Source organism: Calonectris borealis, chromosome 1 (genome assembly GCF_964195595.1).
Source record: "Calonectris borealis chromosome 1, bCalBor7.hap1.2, whole genome shotgun sequence".
NCBI lineage: Eukaryota > Metazoa > Chordata > Aves > Procellariiformes > Procellariidae > Calonectris > Calonectris borealis.
The window spans coordinates 25,137,414-25,160,301 of record NC_134312.1 but is presented as its reverse complement, the minus strand read 5'-3'; the positions used below and the strand labels follow the sequence as shown (position 1 = coordinate 25,160,301).

Genomic DNA, 22,888 nt, shown 5'->3' with positions numbered 1-22,888 from the left:
GTCTTTTTAGCCTTTTTTCCCTTAAGAACAGTGGATCAGGTGATTTATGGTTACTGCATCTTGTACAAAAAAAGAGCGGGATGATACTGTCTTGGTAGTACACACACACTTTTCTGTAGATAAAAATACTTTTCAAGGACTCCATAATATTTTGACTACGAAATTAGATTTTAGTAAAACTAAAATTTAAAAAACTCCCAGACTGGCTTATAATTTACGTCTTCGCACCAGGTTGCCTTCAGAATCTTCACAAATGAATCCGACGTGACAGTGTTCATGCACTGGGGATTTGGATACGTCTTTATTTGCATTTTGGTAAATTGTGATTACTTCAGTTTTTAAAGCTATGATAGCCCTAAAAGATATATTTAAGACATTACTAATAATCTTATCTTTAAAGACAGTTGTGTATTGCAAAAAATTATCTTCAGATGCCACAGACAGAATTTTAAACTAGTTTCCCATAGAAAGAAGAAATGCAGAACTTCAGAAGTTTGCTGGCAGATTTCAACAAGTTAAGCAGCTGGAAACAATCTTCTAATTTTAATGCCGTTTACAGGACATTATTTTCAGAAGACCGACTGATTGCTCCACAGACAGGAAAACTAAAGCAAGATTTCACATTATTTGACAGAACTGACATAAGAGCACCTTCTGTAAATACCCAATCACATGAGAAAAGCTTTATTTGGTGCAAGTTGAAAAATTACTCAGCTGAAGACACTGAGCCTTCACCAGCTCTACTGCCTGTGAAATTATTTGCTACAATCATCAACAGTGTTCAATTTTAAGCTTAAAGCTTGCTTTTCATTTCTTAATTTCCCATGATCGCCCACGGATTTAAAAATGCACTATGCATAGATGCTAAGAATTTTTTTTTCCCACCTATACAGAAAGTTAGGCTATGTTAAAAATAAATCCACTGCATAAGAGATGCTGCCTTTTTCTTATTTGAAGGGAGAAGGAGGAGAGGATGTTTTTCTGAAATAGCAAAAAGCCACTTCGGGTATTTCCTATCATTTCTGAAACACAAGGATCTTAATCTAAGTTAAAAGACAGTTCCACACAACACATAGCCCAAAACATTTAAGGGATCAAGAGACCAAAACCAATTAAAAAAAAATGTTAATACCCAAGAACGGATTCTCTGCCTTGTTCTGATGTAGCAGAAGTCAGCTACAATATCCTCACTGAAGATTTTTTACTGATGTGGAGAAGGTACCAGTGATCACTAAGTGATGTTACAACAAAAAAGGGATGAAACACGGGCTGCTGTTTAACAAATCTCAACTATAAAAGCGCTTGTCCAGACTTAAATCTGCAGCTGTCTAGCAAAGCAAGCCTTCACTCCTAATCCTTGGTCAGCCCATTACAGACAGCTCACATTTTTCTGAGTGTTTTCAGATACAAGTTCATCTACATTTCCAGTACCTCCCAGAACCCCCCAGTTCAGCCAGAGCTAGCCAACTCCTTTTCAAACACTCATTGCTCAACTGTGGATCACAGAAGACCAACAATTAAGATGTGGGTAAACAGCATAGCATACAAAACCAAATCAAACAGCACATGATTAATTAAAAGAGACATGCTTTTACCAGACACAGAATAAAGGTATTTTTAAATCCTGCAACCTCAGTTCAAACAACACATGCAAGACTTCAGCCTTCCAGAGATACGACATAACCATAACCACAAACACGCTCCAGATTGTAATATTCCAAGCTATCTCAGCTTAGCAGATCATTTACCAGATGACATACACAACCTGGGGTTTCCATGGATGAGGAAGCTGAGCACTGTCACTTCCTGTTTACCTGCACACATCACCAGCAGCTTACTCAGCTGCGTCTCACTCCTTAACGCTGCTGAAACCCTGGCTGGCCAGAAAGCAGACGACACATGACAAAACGCAGTTATGTTCTGTTGTTAAAGTTATACATTTAGTTACTGTCAGAACAACAGAAAGTGTGCTGCACACAGGCCCCCCACAAATTTGTCACTGTCTTACTGCCGTGGAGCAAAAATTCTCACTACAGAAGAAAGACATTTTGTCTTGCAGTTCCACTCCCACCCCCAGCCTCCCAAGACACTCGAATCAAGCCATGTTCGTTTTCAAAGCTCAGGGAATTTTTAGATGAAATGTTGAAGTCTACCTGTGGATTTTGAGCCACTTTACATTAATCAAGACTCCCAAGACTAGGATGACCCTTACACAAATAGAGCACTGTACAGATATGTAGATTAATGAGTTCTCAAAACTATGTTTCACGGTCATACACAGAAATTGCAGATTGGTGTTTCAAGCCATACACATTCAAGGCAAGAATCATGAGTTTCATGCAACCCATGGGATAAAATTGGAGCTCGAATCTGTTTTGTCCTGTTCCACTGCCTGTTCAGCTGTAAGGGAAACCAGTTCCTTTGACTCAACATTCTCTTCCCTTCTACCAGCAACCCATTGCCTTCACGCACTAAGGTCCGCTTTCTTTAGCCTTCACCAACCGTTCCATTTTCTACGCAATAACATTTTTCTAGATGCTACATACTAGTTCCATATTTAATGCAGGTTCTTATAAGCACATCCTCACACCCACTTTGAAGATATAAGACTGCTTTGAGAAAATATGTTAGAATTCAGACCCTTATCATCCATAAAAAACAAAACAGGTTTCTTTGGTTTTTTTAAAGAGTTAGACCCACTGTAGCTCTCTATAGACCCACTTAATGGTATATGTATCATCAAGTTCACAAGTAAAAATCTTCAGAACAACAGTTAAATTGATTAAAGAAAGGATGTGAAGCGTAAGCCTCAGGAATTCCTGAATTATCCCAGCTCTGGAACACTCATTAACGAGCCCCTGAAAATGCTACTTAGCACCTACTGGTACTCCCAGGTCCAAATTTAAAAAAAAAAAAAAACAAACATTAATATTTGCTTTGCAGAGCAAGCAGAAGTTTAGGTGAACTTTTCTTATCATCTTTACACTTGAGGACAGAAAATACAGAATTTTGACTTCAGATACTTAGAGAACAGAGAAATAAAACAGCTTAAATTGTTTTAAATAAAAAAACTCTTTTATAAGAAAACATTAACTTCATGCCAACATAAAACAAAGAACCCCCTTCAAAATATTCACAAATTTGAGAAAAGGCTATTAAAAGTAAAACCTCTTTGAATAATAGCCAGCAACTGGTCTCGCAATTGTGTATACAACTTGTGTCCTGTCCCATAAAGCAGACTCAATCCACTTACATAAAGGTACTTAGAGATGCAACCCCCCTCACGCTTCCACTGTGCCACAACTCAACATGTTCCACTGTGCCACAACTCAACTCCTTCAGGAGTTCATGTTTGAACGGAACAGTTACGATAATTCAAGTCAGATATAAGGAAACTCATAACTGTACATAAGATTTTTTTTTTATACCAACAACTGAGTCTGCCATGAATAGTTATTCCCAGTTATAAGGGAATATAATAGATATATTACGGGAAAAAATAGCATGAAGATGCAGTAGTTATATAATCCCTGGCCATATTCAAAGCTCATTGCAGGGATACGACACTAAAAGCTCTTTCGGAGGAGACATACCTAATAGTGAAAGCATCAGCTGAATGTTTGGGAGACTGCTATTTTTCATTCAGTTCTGGCAATAGCCTGTTGCATGATTTTTGCATTTACTTCTCCCCCATGCCTCAGTTTACTCATCTGTAATATGGAGAATGGACCTCTACCTCTGTAAAGTGCCTTGAGAACTACTGATGAACAAAAAAAGTATTATGCTGCCACAGACAGAAATCCATTATTCTGGGGGAGGGGAGGTGTGAGGGGGGGGGGTGTCTACATTATCTTCTCTGCTAATAGCAAAGGTTAAGACAGCTTAATTTCCACATCACTAGTGTTAGTTTTCTCCCCAATGCATGAACATTAATTAATACCTGATAGCCTGGTCATTGTTGACCGTTTTAGATAAAGAAATGGAGATACTGTTTTGCCATGAGGGATGCCCCTTGAGCAAAGTGACATTTATTACAGTTAACAGTTACAATTGTCACTACCTGTACAGGCTCCTTCTTTGTAGGTCCAAAGCATTGCATTTACCAATGCACTGTGGAGGCCAAAAGCCACTTAAATTCACCCGTGTGTAAACAAACTTTAGTAGTTTGGAAGCAGTGTCACAGAACAGTGGTCTTATGTGGCCAATTCTATGCAAATCTCAGGCTTAAGGTTAGTCACCTATTTCCATTTTAGACAAACCACAGCTGTAAATTCTTTGTAACAAACCTACTAATGCTTTTGTAAGTCATCATCGCACTTACTTTTTACACAGTATATTTAACACTTCATTCTTAAGATGGAAGAATAAAGAGCACAAGGCACATGACTCAAAACTTAATGGCAAAAGGAGAATTATTTTTATGAAATAAAAGTAATTTCCCAGCTACCTGGCATTTCTCAGTGGTCTCTTCCACGATAACCCTGACCCCTGAGCAACAAAAACCCCTGAAGTCTTAGTACATAAGGATTGAGAAAATCATGAGACCACACACCGAAAAAAAAAAAAATCTGACTTTGGCAATACCAGAGGAACTAGATAATCACCTGACAAAAGTAGTTTTGAAAACTAGGCACTCTGTCCTAGTTCCGACACAGCCCTTCAATAAAGGCAATCATCACCCCATACATCTAGGTTCTTTTATGAAGGATGAAGGCCACATAATAAAAAATGCTAGAGATAGTTTAGTTTAGCTTTTAGCATTACTACTTACGCCTCTTAGAAACTTGCCTCTTAAGAGCTTGCCCTCAGCAATATCCTGTAGCATGGGCTCTGCAGCTCAAGATTTATGTTTAAATTCTCAGGCCAGGTATTACAAACCCTCAATTTCTATTATGTAAGAAAAGCTCCCCTGTACAATTTGTGTTTCTGCTTACACTCTCCCCTTGGATTATCTAAATGAATAGTACAGAGGTAATATCTGAGTGTAGTTTATTGATGGGAAAAAACCTTAAGGAAAGGAATTGCTGACTTTGCAATACTCAATTTTCAAGGTGAAAAAAGAAATGGATACAACTGACCTCTGCCAAGCTAGGAGTTCAAAAAAAATTCAGATGAAGAACAATTTTGAAACTCAGATATTAACAATGGAGTTGACAATCTCCTTTCTGAACTTACTACCCACTACCCGAAAATAAACGCACAGAGGGATGCTGAATGGGAAAGCGCCTTTCCTGAAGCCAAAATCCTTCCTCTGTAACTCTGTAAGGTGCCAGAATGTTACTTATCATAAGGTTGCCTGCTCTGCTGGGCACAACCAGAACAGCAAAAACTGTAAAGAATCTACTCATTTACAGTTAATGATAAAGTCTTTATTTATACAACAAAAACATTGTAGAAAGAGGGCAGGATGTATTTTTCCTCTGCACTCAACACTTTAGTGTCCATGTCCAGTCACCAGTTTCCAGTTTAAATCACTCAATACTTATTTTTTCCTTCAGCGCAGAGCTGGCAGTGTAACTTCACATAGCAGTTCTAATGAGCAACCACAGGCAGAACTGAGGAACAGAGGCAGTGATATTGTTCTCAATCTTTTATTCTTAAATATTCATATGTTTGGATGGGTCAGAACAAAAGCACCGCCACAAAAAAAATTGAAGATAATTAGCTCTCCAGTACTGCTGTGTTCCTGTTCATAACTTGTGAACATTGTTCAGCAGCAATAACAAATATACTACATGAAAAATAAAAAGTATGTACCAGCCTGAATTTACAGACAATATAAAAATGATTTTGCTCTACTTACAACAGTACTGAAGTAGCACTAGATCTTGTGTGAGAAACAAAGCTTACAATAAAGAAAATCAATATTTATTAGAGCAATACAAGAGTTTAGAATCTGCAAGTCACACCAATAATTTTAACATGAACACAGTAGTTTCAGATACTTTAAAAACTCTTAGGACAGAAAATACTTGTTTCAAAGAACATTTAGAAGAAACATTAGGTCTGAAACTGACCTTTACTCTTTTTGGTGAGTATTGACTGAATTAATGAAACACAGCAAGTTGAGCCAAAATAATAACTTTAATGAAAAAGAAATTAAGATAGCTTTGCTTTTGATCCCAGTGAAAATGAAATACTGAAATCAATCTGTATGGTGCTGGCAGTCCAATCGGCCAGTATCATTACCCTAATCAAGTATCAGATTTGAAGCATTACATGCTTCAGTTTCTGAACTACTTTTCTGCAAGTGTCTATGAGTCTGTTCTGGTGCTGACAGTGAGGCTAACGTGCTCAATGTCACTGGTCCTTGCTCTTGGGAGAACTGGCAACAGCCTTACTGTCAGGTCAAGTGTTTGTCACTTTCCTGAAAACCTCCACTTATGCAATGATAAGTGCTTTTATGACAGTATAAAGACAGCAGGTATATTGTTACACCACACTAACAGAGTAAGTGTTCATTAATACTGGTTGTAACCATTAAACAGAAAAAAAAAGGTTATTAATGACATACTGATTAATTTTTTCAGATGTGTAACACCTTTGGAAATGAGATATTCCTCCATAAGACCACTGATGCAACTTAAACCCCAATGACTGAAAGAAGGTACCCCTATCAAAGCAGACACTGGGTTTCCAGTTTTTGTATAGATATTCCCTTCCTTTGTGATCAACTAACTACACCAATTGCTCTGAGAACCTGAACAGCCTCAATCTGTTAGCATAGAAACAGAAAGCTCATGATGTTGAGTATATGAAAGATAGTATCAGTCCCAGGAGTATACAGTTTAGAGAAAACAAGCTGATTACCCAATTAAGACAGAGTTCAAGAAAACTGACACCCTACTCAAAAGACTTTATATGGGTATAGAAATAGGGTATCTCTTCCAGTCTTCTGGAAGAAATAATCACAGGAGTGGAACCTAAATAATAGCAATGCATTAATAGGTTGCTAGAGGTTCAGCATGGTAAATTTTATGAACATCAGATTAAAGTCTGTATAACTGTGTCTTCAAAAGATCTAGGAATTAAATTGTTTGCCAGAAACTTCAACACTGTGGTACAAACACGGATGATCTCCCTACAGGAAGATGGTGATGGGGGTGTGCCAGTAACACAGCTAGACCTTGAGCAAGCCTTGGGAAAGAAAGAAGAAAAAAAAAAAAAAAAATATCTTGATTTCATGGTATTCCAGAATCCACTCCTGGGCACATGGACTATTTACAGGCGATGAAGCAGATTTACAGAATAAATTGAAAGGTTAGCCAACTTCACCGATAAAAGTGTCCCATAAAACATTTGTTATTCAAAAGTGAATCCTTCAGAAGGAGGCCTCTGCCATCCACCATATGATGTGCAATATGATACACAACTTGAGAGTTTTATATTAGCTGCTGTGGAACTAAGATCTCTAGATCTGCCAATCCCCACATAAAAGCTTCAGTTCTGCGACAAATACTACAGTTCTCTGAAGAATCCCAGAGTCAAAGAAGTGACATGTCAGTCACCTCACTTCAGGACCAGGTTACTCTGACAAACCAGGGCACAATGCTGCACTTCAAAAAAGTGCTCAAAGTGAAAAACCTGCCTTGATGATGCATGGCAGACATCCTTGTTTATGGCTGGTTTGTTTATTTGGAATAAGCCAACTATGTAACATCCTTCGCTAATTCAGACTTGCATCATAGTGATATTGTCTGTCTGTGGTGACCTTGGAGAATAAGTTATTTCCAGTGATACAGATACTGGTACTGCGTCATTTCATTGCTAGAGCAATTATCGCAGCCAGAATTGACATGCAAGTCACCATCCTGAAATTAAGACTAAAAGCACTCAGCTTCTAAATCCATGATGGATTGTTATCTCCCTTCTGCTCTGAAGCAGACTACCTGCTGTGGAAGAACTGCTTGTACAGCACCAACCATCACCAGGGGTCCAGTTCATGCCAGTGCTGACTTACAAAAGCAGACACTGGGAAAAAATACAGCTTGAGGGGGAAAAAGAGATCACAGGACACTAGAGGGGAAAAAAATAAGATAAAATAAAAACTTCAGCTAAGTGTCTGCAGAACTGAAGCATCTAAACACAATCTAACAGACCTAGTGGATGCAAAAGTCAGAACTGAAAAGGTTCCTAAGCTTGCACCTTTACATCCCAGATAGAACCAACGATTAAGGTGAGACACCAGAACAGACAGAGTACGTGACAATTAAACTATCATTAATTATGCTACTTCACGCCCTAGAACTGTGTCTGAAGCTCAAGTGGGAAACAAATTGTTGCATCTGAACTGACAGAAAACTGCTAAAACGCTCCAAAATGCAGCTGCAGGGAAGATTCCAAGAGACCTCAGCACATCCCTGGAGCCTCTGAAGACGCACAGAACTTTTCTTAAATTACAAGCTACTCATCAGGAAAGAAAGCTCTAGACAGGAATTCATTTTCTTGGTAGGTCAGTGCTCTGTAATCAAGAAGTACAGTAAGTGAAATGCAGCACCCCTTAAGGTCACCCCTGCTGGCCTAACGCAGTCTCTAGAAGCATGGCTACAAGTTAGCCAGATCTCCTTACCAGAAGGCAAAATAATTTTTTTTTTTTCCTCCTGAAATCAGAGAAGAGGATCAGGACCCTTATGAGCTTATGTTCACACTATGTCAGATGCACTTGATAATTTGACCACTGCAGTAAGTTGTTATATGCACAGGCACACTTCTGTCTGCTGGAAACTTCTAGTCACCTGCATTTTCTCAGGTTTCCAAAAGCAATTTCGAAGCGCAGAGAGACAAGATTGAATTTTGTTGCTAGCAGGAAAACCAGATTTGACTCTGGCTTGATGTCAAAGAGGACAGTTATGAGAACAGCAGCAGAGCTGACCCTTACTCTGTGATGTACATGCCACTGATAATGCTAGAAGAGACAGCTCACTTCCATCTCCCCTCTGCTTCAAAGCATTACAGTTGCTTTTGTTTCCTGGTAGCTTTCACTGGTTGCGCAAATATTAGTAACTAGGACCAGGGGCATTTTCTGGATCCGATGGCAAGTGGTACAACAGAATGCACATCTGCACAGAGGAACTCTCCCTCTCCTCCCAACACAACAAACTGGGTAAGGATGGCCCTACCCATACGGTCTATTAGGAACTGTGTTTACACCATTCTATTCCCAAAACCATGCTCATTAATTTGGGTGAATACTAGCTAGCGTTACCAGGAAGTGCCAGGAAGCATGCCAACAAATTAAACACCATGAACAGTCACAAAATAGTGCCTGAGTTCATGCTACTGCCCTACTTAAGTTTGTAAGCATCAGTATGTTAGCACAGCTGGCTGACAGAGAGGTGAGACAAAGGACAAGATGCATCCTTCTGCCACTAAGCTTCAATGTATCCGGGGTGGGTATCATGTTTTGAGCTTGTCAGTTCTGGTTATGGGGTACAGAAGGGTATGGTCCAGACAGGTATGGCCTGGTTACACTTGGTTACACTGTGTGAAGCTTGGAGCAGCAGCGGGAACACTTGTTCAATAAACAACCCTCATTTAAACAATATGAACAGAGGGCAGAGGAACAGACAGGATTTGTTGTTTACCGGCAGCAAAGGCCAGAGATGTTCAAAGAGACTGTTAAGGAAAAATCTCAATGAAGAACTGAAGCGCCAAAAGAGAAACCTCCTAAATGACATAAAAAGATGAAGTGAAAACCATGACATGGAATAAGCAAGATCTACATCTCCTAGAGAAACATTTAGCACCAAGTTCATCTCCATTCATCCTATCAAACAAAACCGTAACGCAACTAGGTGTGTTGCATCTTGCCTACACTTGAACTAAGGCAAGGAAGGGCACGCTCTGTGCAGAGACACAGACATAGTAACAGTCTCCCAAGTACGTAAATATTGGCACCCGAATATGATATGGACAAATCTCTCAAAGACAAAACTAAAATAAATTATTTTTTTAATAGATAAGTGGTTTGTTGAATCACTACTGAGTTCTAGAGATCAAGTGCAACCAGCATTTTCTGTTGCAATGACACTTTAAAACCTTGTATAGTTTTAAATTTAAAGTTCCAGCTACACAAATGGAGAACAGTGCTAACAGTGCAGTATAACACTTAAAGACGCCACCATTGTTTAAGAACGGTCAAAATGACACCACCTGTTCTCTGGCTGAAAAATAATAAAGCCCCAAACCTGTATTTTTTTGAAACTGTTAATTGCCAGGTTACTAAAAATATAAACGCTAATAATTCTGTGTGCCCAGTTATAAAATGAATTTCATACCTGAGATACTCAACTACAGACTAAAGGCAAGAAAGGAAAAAACAGCCCTGCATTTTATTTATTAGAAACTACTGCTTCCTTCTTTGCAAACGCAAGGGGAAGCTTTTGCCTGTGGTATTGCACAGAACACATACCACTACAGGACATCCATAGTTCTCTTCCTCTTTTCAGTTAACCACAAAAATCAAGCACAGTTTTACAGAGAGGAGCCTATTTGGATGCCTTTGTGTATATTTAGTGTCATAAGCCAAGTGATGTTTCTATTTGCTTTGGCTGACTGAGGGGGAGTAAAGGAAAAAAATGTCTACTTACAAAGAATGACCACATCTTAGCTGTGCTCAGAGAGAGCTGTCACATGGTTAGAGGAGCAGGAAATAACTTACAGTTCACTCAAAGCAGGACTAAGCAATTCTGTGGTTTCAGATCTGAGCCTGTAGAGTTGCTGAAGCTGTATCTTCCAGTATACAGTTTCTTAATATAGCAGCTTACGAACTGGAGAGTCTGGTCCTCCCTGGAGAAGCAGCAGTGGAGGGTGGAGCAGTGCAGGAAGCCTGAGGAATATCGTACTCCGGTTTTTGCTTCCCCCTCTCTTATCCACCAAAAATTCTCTTTTCTACAGCAACATTAACAATGACTTTGGGCCAGTGGAGATGAAATAGGAGAGAAATGTCTAATGGTCATATCTCAGGCTGAAGTGCACTCTGTGTATGCATCAGCAAACAGCTGGTTGGCATAGAGACTGTCTCCTCTCCTCATCTCTTTCCTTGTGCAATGCTCTGTTGAGTTAGAAGAATACAAGCCAAGTCTATCCCAGCACCGGGTATGGGCAGGACTACATGGCTGATGAGACACAAAGTTCATCAGCAAGAACAAAGCACTTGCGGAACTAAGAAGTAGGGTGGTAAGGGAGTGGAGGAAAGAATGGTGAGGAGGAGAGACACTTCTACCTGCAGATCTTTGTGCAGATTATGGATGCAGGGGCTGAAGGGAGAACGGAAGATCCTGGAAGCACTTGAGGTACAAGGGGCAAAGAGGAAATAAGGGGAGGAATCCCTTTTGCTGGGACAGAAGGACGGAGAACTTGTTAAAAAAAAACAACAGCAGCGTGTGTGATAAGAGAGTGATGAAAGCTGAGACACAAGATTTGGAGGTCAGAGGTCACTGTGCAGGACTTCAAAGCAGGATGGGGCTTACAAAAGAAATAGTGGTTAAATTGATTCCTAAAATATCATGACCAACTTTACAGTAATCTGCTGTATAAACATCTTAAAGCTTTATTTTCTACATAGAAACTAAGATTCTTTTTAAGTCAATAAATTACTGCTTCTGTTATAAAACGTACTAAGAAGGTTGTAAAACATCTTACTTTTCTTTATCCCTAACATAGAAAGATATTAATACAACAAATTAATACTCATTTCTTTTCTTATCCACAAATCACATACAGATAAATAAATCTTTTGGCTGTCACCTTGAAGGGGGAGAAATCATTTACAATTTGGTGCCAAATTCCCATATTCAAATATTCTTGATATTCTTCAGCCTAGACAGCAAGACAAGTACAAGGCCTTGTTACTTAATACTCGGAGAATGTTATTTAGGAATCCATATTTTAACTTAACCTTTCTTGTAAATAATCTCACCAAGTGCTGGCTAACTTTCGGGAAAACCATCATCTTTCCATAATTAAGAGTTCAAATAATGAAATACAGTTTTCTTAGCTTTTCAAAGAGGAGAAAGCCACATTTGCTTTTGTTAGGTTGGTGTTTCTCAAATTGCAGGCACAGTACCCCCGCATACAAAATATGCTTGGTGAGCACACATATGTTCCCATATAACTGTATCACTCTGATGCTTCATAGTGGCTAATTAACATGAAGAGATAAAGGCAAAATAACACATTTACTTTGAAGGGAAATTAGATGAATGCAGGGGAATTCTGAATTACTCAAAGTTCTGAAGGGGAAAATGGTGTGTGAAACCACCTTACAGAAATGGAAACATGACCTTGATTAGCAAGCCTTAATGTGATCTTTCCGCTTTAAGCTAGACACGCCGGAGAACTGGAAAATGCATTAACACTGTTTCTCAGAAAACTTAAAGGAAAAAAGCTGCCTTAGAGTGAGGATTTTAAGGATAGCCAAATAAACAGTAGAGGGAAAACAGTCTCACCAAGGTGGGGATGCATGTATGAAAGCAAGTGCCTAAGGTGAGCTGCAATCTGCAAATCTGCCAGTATGTTGTGGATCTCCGCAGCAACAGTTTCCTTGCCAGCAATGATCTTCTCCATAGAACATTAAATCTACAGGAACTGAGTAATTCATTTAATGAACTTCTTCCAGAATCATATATTCTTAACACAGGCATTCTAATTTGAGCTGCCTAAAGTGTCATTCACTGCATAAACACGAAGAGGTGTCAGGAAAATTGTCTACCGTTAACTCACGGGTAGCTGAAAATACACTACCGAATTTGAAGAATTAAGCAAATGAGCAGCTTTCTAAGAAAGTGTCCCTATGATTGTCTGCATTACATCTCTTCTTCTTCCATTTGGCCCCTCTAGCACACTGCTCCTGTCATGTGAAGATCACAGCACACTTCAGGATCTTCGAATTTAACTGCAACTCTCCCTGAAGGTGGACACCTACCGTGCCCATGTTATCGGTTATCCAGGCATAAACAACATGTCTGGAAGCCACAGAAGTTAGTGTGGCAGTGTACCCAAGCAAATACCTTGAGAAACAAAACTATCTTGTACAGCATCTGAGTCATGTCCCAGTAGAGTGGGCTGTTTAAAACCACCCATGAAGATACACTTCTAGTTCCACTAAATCCACTTGGTATGATTTATTGTTACAAGGAAAACAAACTAGCCAATAAAAAAATCCCTCTGTGCCCAAGTAACACTTAATGCCAATGTTTCTTTAGGAAATTGTACCCTAGCCTACCAATAAGCAATTTTTTCTAGTGCCCATGACACATTTTTGTTAGTTCCTGTATTTTATTATCTAGGTATTAGGTCATGAAACCATAAGTCGCCTGCACTATACTAAGTTTTATTTCTGTACTACAAAGATTCCTCAAGAGACAAGCCTATGAAACATGCTCACTGGAAGAGAGGACACCATAAATCCTACCACAGGGCTTTAAGTGAACAGCAAACTTTCTCTGACCAACTGAACACTTAAAAGCTCACCAAACCCCATCTCCACTGCAGACCGCTCTGCCTAAAAAAGGTCAATGAAAGAATCAAGCCTTTTGTCATGTTGGTTAACGAACTACTGCAAAGTCCCTAGACAACACTCACTCACCATATACAAACCAGTTCAACGCTTCACTCCACCCATTCCAGCAGTGAGCTAGGAGCTGCCAGTGGCAACTGCTGCCATTGCTGGCACCTGCAGCCACCACTTACCAATGATAACAGTAAATAAGTTCTTAATTCCAGCACTACTAGAGACACTAACAGTAGAGCAATAAGGGACATAAGAAGCTCTACAGAAAAGACACGGAAGTTTTTTCAGGCAGAAGTACCAGAACTCCTCTGAAAAAAGAGATTTGAGATCTAAAGTTAGAACATTCTCCATTATCACCTTTTTACCCTGAAATTGCACAGTATAAGATGGATCTTATACTCTTATACACTTTACTTGCTACAAATTGGGCTTATACTAAACCCTTGAGAACTCTAGAAGAAATATTCACAGAGGAAACATTCTAGTGATAACAGATTCAAATTGATATTTATGATCAGATAATGCAGAGAAATCACATCAATTCTCCATTAAAGGAAGAACAAAGTAGAGTCTTTCCATTTACATATTTGCATGAAACAGTAAACTCAGTCTTTATCTTCTAACAAGAAACTACCTCTTCCTCAGGTGTTCTCCTAAACAAGTGGTATCTGGACATCTTGGTGGAAATCTTGTAGTCAAAGCATGACTGTTCATCCGAATCCTACATTAAAGCTTTACGCTCTTCCAAATTCCTCCACCTGATTCTTAGCTGTGAAGAGCTGGTAAGTTACAACACAACAGCTTGTGACTACAAATTGTTTTCATCCTGTTGCGTCTGTACACTATAGGATTCCAGAGCACGTTATCAGGAGCACGAGTGGTATACTTGACCAGCTGATTAACCACAGAGATGCCAAGAGACGTTTGGCACTTGACTACTTCCAAAACAGAGAAAAGATCTACAAAGTAGCTCAGAAGTGAGTGCAAGAGCACTGCAGCCTTAATACATTGAGGTACTTGTTCCAGGCCTATATTACTAGATCACCTTCTGTTTAGCAACACATAACACTTCATAACAGATATACAGTGACTGAAATTTGTAGTAAAACTCACCTTGCATGTCAAGACACAAATTTATATGTCTAGCACAAGCTACAAGCATGGTCAGGAGACGTGTAGCCACTACAGTTACTGAAGCCAAGACAGAAATTCAGCTGATAACTTTAAGTTTCTATCTTAAGGTAAGTTGAATAGGATATTTAGATAACAGCCAGTGATGTCTACTGACAGTGATGGGATTTTAACACCTAAATTTCTGTCTCTTACTTCTGAACCAAATCCCACACTGTGAATTGATGCTTTGTCTCAAATACATACAGCTACAATGCTGTAGAGTGTTCACATGTGGTCTCAAAACATTTCTCAACTATGGGTAAATAATGTTTACAGCATAGCTCACTACCGTAGCTTAATAGCAAGCTGTGAAGAAAACAAGCATGAGAAACCCTTTATGATAAGTAACCCTACTGTAGATACACGGAGGCAGTTTGAGGATGATAGCTAAGCCACTTGCTCTGAAGAGTCTGATCTGACCTGTTCCTGTGAAAATCAGTTTTGTAGGCACAGGTTTGGTTCAAAGGAGCTGTCAAAAACCAATGTAATTCCCTCTAGAAGGGAAAATTATTGCTGACAAGTTGTTTAGGGAAGTGACTCCAGTGGATACTAATGAGGCATCTGAAGATGTTACATGTCTTTTGATAGAACAGGACAGACCTCAAAAAAATCCAGGCATAACTCAATATTCTTCTGTACCACAAGACCCTATCCTTTATACTTTGTCTTCTCCCTCTGCATCTCATTTAAAAACACATGCAAAGATGAGATAACCACCACTGAACTGATGACTCAGTCCTTCTTCTCTGTTCAAGAGATAACTCTTTTTCAAACTACAATCTCAACCTTTTTTGGATGTACAGTCTACAGCAGCATAAACTCAAACTGAAGAGTCTCAACACTTCTCAGCCACGTGAAGTTGCCCATTACTCAGACCTGTATCATACAATCATCGAATCATTAAGGTTGGAAAAGACCTCTAAGATCATCGAGTCCAACCGTCAACTCAACACCACCATACCCGCTACACCATGTCCCCAAGCACCTCATCTACACATCTTTTAAATATTTCCAGGGATGGTGACTCAACCACTTCCCTGGGCAGCCTGTTCCAAGGCTGTCGTCCACCTTCAAATCTTAGTTCATGCTGTTTTCACATGCACAAGTAATCTTACAAGTCCTTTCTTGATAAAACCTTTAATTCTTATCAATTAAGAGCTATAATTGCCATTCAGGTTTTTATTTTGTTTTATCTCAACTATTACTGTAATTTGTCCTTTGGCTCTGATATACAGTCTTATTCTGGTCACATGCACTTTAAAAGCAGCCAAAACAGTTTTCTTATTTTACTGCTGTGTCACTTCTCTTTTTGCATTCTTTACCAGTTCCTGTTTACCATATCAACCATGGCACAATCTTACAAATAACAATCTATTCCTAGCCTTATTCCTTACAACTTATCCAAGTGCTGAGTCCCACTTCTAAGCAGTATAAAATATCCATACTCCATTACCTACTTCTAATGTTATCAGGTACACACTTCCCATGTTTTCTTTCCTAAGGCCTCTCATACATATAAAATTATTTCTACAGAATAAACTAATTTTTCATCAGTGACATTATTGACCAATATTAATATGCAAATTATAAAAGTACCTTCTTTATTAAAAATTATTGATGGGACACCTAGCATTTGCCTTTCCTTACAAAACTCATTCTTATTCCTTAGGACAAAATTAAAGTGACAGATTTATAACTAAGCAGACTTAAGCAAAAACTTCTAAGTTTGGCACAACCACAAAAATATTTCATTAATATGCACAAAAGTAATCTCATAGCTCACCTTAGCATAAGTTTACATAGACTTTTACTTCTACATTATGATAAAAAATAGTTATTGAAAAATTTCTACAGACAGTAAATTTTACACCTGACCTAGATAACAAATGTCATGTATCTGAATAAAAATTAGTTACATGCCTAAGCAACAATGAAAGTCCTAAAGGGCTACCTTACACTGGATAATTTGATAGTTCTACATTTGGATTCATATTTCAACCAAATTAACTATAGCTGCAGCTTTGACTATCAGCCAGTGGCTTGGTTTTGAAAACCTGATCTGTCATGGGCAGAGGTATTTTAATTGCTTATAGATTCAGATAAGCATTTTACAGCTCAGCAAGCAGGGAAAAAAAGGGGACTAAAAAAAAATATCAGTAACCTTCTGTATCTACATTTGCCTAGTAGTCAATGAGATTCCCAAAGTATCAGTAGTAGTCCAGAAAATGGTATCAGCCTCAGCAACACACACAGAGCAATGATTCTCACCACTTCCCCTGCTCCCAGGTAATTTTTGTGTTTACCAGTCATCATTACTTAAGATGCCACTGAAATTATGTCAGTACTGGAATTCATAGGTTGCAAGTACTCAATCAAAATTAAGCTACTTGATAAATTCCTTTGCTTTTCCATAGAACAAAAATCGAGTAGTTTGAATCCTCAATGTTATTTCAAAGTAGCTGCCTTGTTATCAGTCAAAAACAGAGTCAAAGGAAAGATAGTCGAAACAAATCAGGTCCAGAGTGCCACATGCTTTCTTAATCAAGCCCCTTGGGACTGATGTCGGCACTATGCCCTCCATAAGAGCACTATAAATTATTACTACAAAAGGAGTATCTACAATCACAGTTTAATGTCTCAACTGTTCCTCTGGCATTCATTTCACTAGTGACATAAACACACGGTTAAGTCAAACATAACTTAAAATTATGTTGATACGGCAGATGCACATCACATCCAGTAGCATACCCATGCCCCACACTGACAGAAACACCACCTGTAGCAGCCAGGTAGCGCAGACAATTCAGCTGATGGGAAAGCAAGCTTGTAGCATCCTACGAAACTCACAAGATTTTCCTTTCTCAAAAAGTAGCATTTACAGTCTGAAGTTTCACTAATGAATAATTCAAACATGGATATTATGAGATGAAATATCATGTACGTTACAGCAAAAAGGCATTTATCAGCACAGCATGCCAACACTGAGTCAGGCTAGAAGGTCAAGAGTATCAAGAGTACTATTGGGCTCTGACAGATAGACATTATGGATTCAAGTTAGACAGCTGAAGCTGTTACCATCTCCAGGTGCCCATTCCACTTCTTTGATAGACATTGCCCTCCAAGGGACAGAGACATTCAATCTGTTCATGAATTAGTTTCTGAATTATCACCATTTTTGGCTCATGCCACAGTAAGTCAAAAAAGCCTAGTTAAATATCTATAGAGCTTCAACACTCAAGTCCTCAAGATTTAGCAGAGACCCTCAATTATAGTAAAATGAACCTACGCTTAACCTAGAGAGCATATAGGGCTGGGGGAAAAGTGGAGGAGAATGGGCCACAATTGGAAAAACCTTAATTGCAAAGTCATCCAAGATTCAGCGTAAACCACAAGAACATGTAGTTTCAAGAAAAATACAAAGCAAGTCATGTCTATAAAGCTATCAACCTGTCACAAATCGCATGACACCCAGATACTGTGAAGATATTTACCTCCAAAATCTGCTTTCAACATGCTATTTATGCAGAAAAGTTGAGAACTTGAGTAGGTGAGTGTTACATCTCAGTGTAACAAAAATGAAAAGTGTGTTCACTTGAAAGAAAACCCAAGTTGTAGAAAAACAAACTGGAAATCAACTTATACACACAAACTCATGCACTGTTTTTTAAATTTAAAGAAAAGTTGGGTTGTGTTTTTTTTTTGCAAAGGAGCTAAACATATGAAATGTGTGCCTGAAAGTAGTTCAATTAATTGAAGGTGTTTTTTTACAAATATATTACTTTTCAAAAAACATGCTTTATAGACACACCTTCTGACTCATTTAACATAGTTACTGTGACAGCATCTTATTTAACCCACCCCAATGTAAATATCATCTACTTCCTGCTCAGTTACTACATCTTACGCTTTCCTTGCAGAAGTCAGTTTGATCAACAATGCCATTTCAAAGTCCAAAGAGTTATGTGGAATCATTATGACTGCACGGATATCCTGCTTTAAATCACAATTTTAAGTTCATTAAATACTCTTCATAGCATTACAGCAAGATACACAGTGCCTAACGTTAGTATGCTAGGTGCTGGACACAAAGCATCAGAAGACAGACAGGTAACATAATTTTAAATGGCCTCTGTGGTAATTTTTTTTTTTTTACAAAAAGAAGCATTTTTCATTTTTTCAAAAACACAATTTTTCTGAAAGCTGCTTCTTTTCTAAAGAAACTGGTTAACTTCTGAAGCCTTCAAGTAGTTCTGTAATACAGATAAGTACAGTTTTAATACAGCTTTATATTAATATGCAAGAAGGTATTCTGAAAATGAAGAACTTACTGATATACTTGGTAACACATTTACTACAAGGCTTTTTCTTTTAACCATTATGTTGTCTTTTTTATATATATATAAAATCAGGAAAAGATGCAGTATTTGAGTCGCCTTTGAGTCCAGGAACCTCTTGTTTAGCCTAGGAAAAGCACAGACTAAATCCAAGGCAGGCCTAGCACTGATACGAGCCTTCCTACAACTTTGTCAACATCGCTTTGTTGTACCACAGGTGCACCTGGGGCTCGTCCCAGCCTTGTAGAGCAATTGAACTTTTTCCACCGAGCTCCACGGCTGCTCCGTGGCCGGCCAGTTCCCCCTGCAGAGCACGGGTCAGCTGCAGGGCAGGGGTGAGCCTCACCGGCCGCCCCCCGGGAGCTCAGTGCCAATGGGCATGGGAGCACGGAAGGACGGAGCCCATACCGGCGTCCGAGGCGATCTCGGAGCCGGCACGGCGGAGGTGGCGAGGCCGGGCCTGCCGCTCGGGGTAGGCAGCCCCGCCGGGCCGGGCCGGGCTGGCCGAGGGGCCCCGCCACCCGCGCTACGGGCCGCAGCCGCCGCCATTCATTGCCCCCCGTACCCCCGCTCCGCTCCCAGCGCCCGGGGTGCTGCGGGCGAGGCGGGCAGGGAGCGAGGCCTGCGGAGGCCGCCCCCCTCCCGGGCGTCGGGACGGGGCAGCGGGGCGGGCCGGGCCGGCTGAAACTTCCGCAGCCCTCAACTTCCCGGCGCCCCGGCCGGCCTGCCCTCACACGCCCCCCGCGGCCCGCGGCCCTCCGTGGCCGGGGTGGGGACGGCCTCGGGGTCCCCGGCCCGGGAGCGCCGCGGGCCGCCCCCTGCCCTGCCCTCCCCGCCGCCGCGGGCCAGGACTCACCACGCATTTCTTGCCGAGCAAGCTGAAGAGGCTGTCGTTCTCCTGCGGGGTGAGCAGCAGGGAGCCCACATTGGTGACCCGCCGCGGCTGCGGGGGCTGCTGCTGCGGGTTGCCGCTCATGGCCGGGGCCGGCCCGGCGCTGCCCTCGCCGCCCTGCGAACGTTGGCGCCCGCGGCCCCCTCCTCCTCCTCCTCCTCCTCCTCCTCCTCCGCTGCCGCCGCGGCCTCACAGCAGCCGCATCGCGGAGCCTCCCTCTCGGGGACGGGGAAGGAGGGAGGTGGAGCGGGGCGGCGGGGCCTCGGCCAGCTGCCGGCGGCCCGCGGAGGGGGCGCCGGGGAGGGGGGCAGCTGCGCCGGTGCCGCTCCGCGCCGGCGGCCGATCGCGCCCGCCCCTCCGAGAGGCGCTAAACTTCCAACTCCGGCCCGGCTCCGGCGGCCGCACCATCCAACATGGCAGCGGGGGCGGGCGAGACCACAGCGCGCGGCAGCCAGAGGGGAGGCCGGCGAGCGCGCTGCCGCCGCGACCATGCGCCGTGCGGGGAGGGGGGGGGCGCCGCCTTCCGCTCCCGCCCCGCCGGGCCGCGCCGCGCCTCGGCAGCCCGCTGGCGAGCGCCGCCGCCCGCGCCTTCCCGCTCAGTACCTGCCAGTCCGGCCTGGCGGCTGCGGGGCGGGGGCGGGGAGCAGGGGAGGAGGAGGAGGAGGAGGAAGAAGAAGAGGAGGAAGGAGCGGTCGCAGCTGTCCCCGCCGCCGCCCCCCCGGCGGGATGCGGCCGCACGGCGGGGACCGGCGCGGCGCTGTCCGGGGAGCCGTGGGAGCCGCCGGGGCAGGGCGTGAAGGGGATCGCGGCCGGGGGCGCCGCCGGGTGCTGCGGGCGTGGGGCCGTGGGGCCGTGCCGCCCCGGGGCGGGGGTGGCCGGGTCCGTGGGGGAGGTCACCCGGGGCGCGGAGAGGTGCCGCAATCCGTTAAATTGAGGCTCGTTGCCGAGCGAGTGCGCGGGGTGGCCAGGCCTCACGCAGGGGCTCGCGGACGAGGTGTGTTGGAAGCCCTGAAATTTTTAGTGAAACCTGGTTTAATTTGTAGCTCAAAAGTCTTTCGCCTTTTGTGACAGAAAGGAGCACGTTCCTCATGGTTTGCCGTACAGGTCACCGCGCCGCCTGTGCCGTTCCCCGCCGCGGTGCGCGGGGCGGGCGGTTGCTGGGGGCCTGGCGGTGCGCAGTCGGGCGGGGGTCGGCAGCGGGGGGGCAGCCGTCACCCAGGCTGCTGCAGCTTGAGGTGAAGTACCTAGAAATAGTAGTAGGTACTTGAGGCTCTCCGGGGGTCAGCTGCTGAGGAGAAATCACACAATCGGCAGCCTTTGTCAGCTAGATCTCTCTTCCCCCTGCTTCTCTCCGTGCGACAGCAGCTAGCTGGGGTGGAGGTTGAAGACCTTTCAAAGCCTGAAGATCCGGAGCACAGCTGCCTTATGCCTGGCTTTCAGCTGCACGAGAGAAATGCTCGTGCTTCTCCTGTGCCAATGTGAAGACCCGACGTCAAAGTGAGCACCTTGCTGGTTTTCTCAGTGTTTTTAGGTGAAGAATGTGTTGGCTTCACATCCTCTGATAAATTCATTGTCCATCTGGAAGGTGCTAAATTGATCCCCCCATGGTGATTCACTTTGTTTGTATTGTAGGAAAGAACTGAAGAATCACAGGAGGAAAGGAGCTGGAGAAGCACAGGAGGAAAACCTGTGAACACAGGTCTTTGTACAAAGCTGTACTGACTTTGTATCTTCCAAAAGATCAGGCGGTAACAGATGGCAACCCCTTCTGCTCTGCTTATAGGCCCTTTTCCCTGTACTTAACAGCCTGTAACTGTGTCCAAAAGTGTAAGGAAGGGAGAATATGGTGGAAAATCCAGAGCTTCCCGCATAAAAAGAATTTAAAATATATGCATATACAGGACTCCTTAATCTGCAGATCTCGCAGAGTGGCTTGGGCCTTTGCTGTAAAGGAAAAACAGTAGAAACCAATGCTTCCAAAGTACTTTTCATCAATCCTGGGTTCTTCAGTTTTCATTCCTTTCCTGTGTAACTATGTGCATATTTTAGTGGAAGGGGAAATACTTTAGCTAAAGAATATTGGCAGCATTTCGCTTGTTGAAAAAGTACGTAAAAAGATAAAACACATGGAAGCACTTTACAAGACACTTGGTATTTTGTTTTTGTTTTTTTAATTTAATAAACAATTATTTTATAGCCAAAGTTGTTTCAAGGAAATTTACAAACCTCTGTTGGTGGTCACAGTGTAAATAGCTAATAATATAGTACACCTTCAATGGATACATGCCAGTACTGTCCTCACCTCTCTGACCACTTACGTTCCTTGATTTTTTTTCTCATTTCTGTTAACTTTTACTGTTTATTCCTTACTGTGTAGATCTTGCCATTCAAAGAGAGTTCTGGGTGTTACAGGTGATATGTTTTGCTTCATACTGTTCTTCTCAGACCAGCTGGCTGGTAGCTATTCATAAGGGCCCTTTAACCTTCAGGCTCTATTGTTGGAATTTTGTTTGCTTTTTTAATAGGGGTAGGCAGGAAGGGGAAGAAAAAAGGACTATTTTCAGACCCTGGGTTTCATTAATTATGCAAAAGCTGTTTCTAGTTTTGTATCATGGCAAAGCAGTGAGTCCTGAAGGGAAATGGAAATATCAGTATCTGGTGATAAGTCCAAGGGACACACTGACAAATAGATTTTTGCCTTTGTTATTTACGTTTGCAGTAATATCCGCAAAGAGCTGCTATTCCTGCATAAAACATCCAATTTCAAGCAAAGTTCTCTCAAGCAAAGCCACCAGCTAGAATTACCTGTCTATATTTTGAAGAAATTGCAGTGCTCTTTCTGACCTCTTTTAGGGAAATTGCTGTCGTTGTTTATCCGAGGCTTTCCTCTGAATTTCTCGCTATAGTGCTTAGGGTTCAAGCTGTGTTACCCACTGCTGATGTCTGCAAGCTTTATGGGAAGCTGTTCTTTTGGAT

At 41.9% G+C, this 22,888-nt stretch overlaps 1 protein-coding gene across 1 annotated transcript in view; it reads right to left on the bottom strand.

Annotated features, from left to right (window-relative positions):
• The window catches only part of WASL (WASP like actin nucleation promoting factor), a 50,481-nt gene extending 30,438 nt beyond the window's left edge, over positions 1–20,043 (bottom strand). Inside the window, exon 1 of the mRNA XM_075146767.1 lies at positions 19,877–20,043. Coding sequence (XP_075002868.1) covers positions 19,877–19,996 — 120 coding nt within the window. The 5' untranslated portion in view covers positions 19,997–20,043. The remainder of the gene's footprint in view (positions 1–19,876) is intronic.
• Between the last annotated feature and the right edge of the window lie 2,845 nt (positions 20,044–22,888).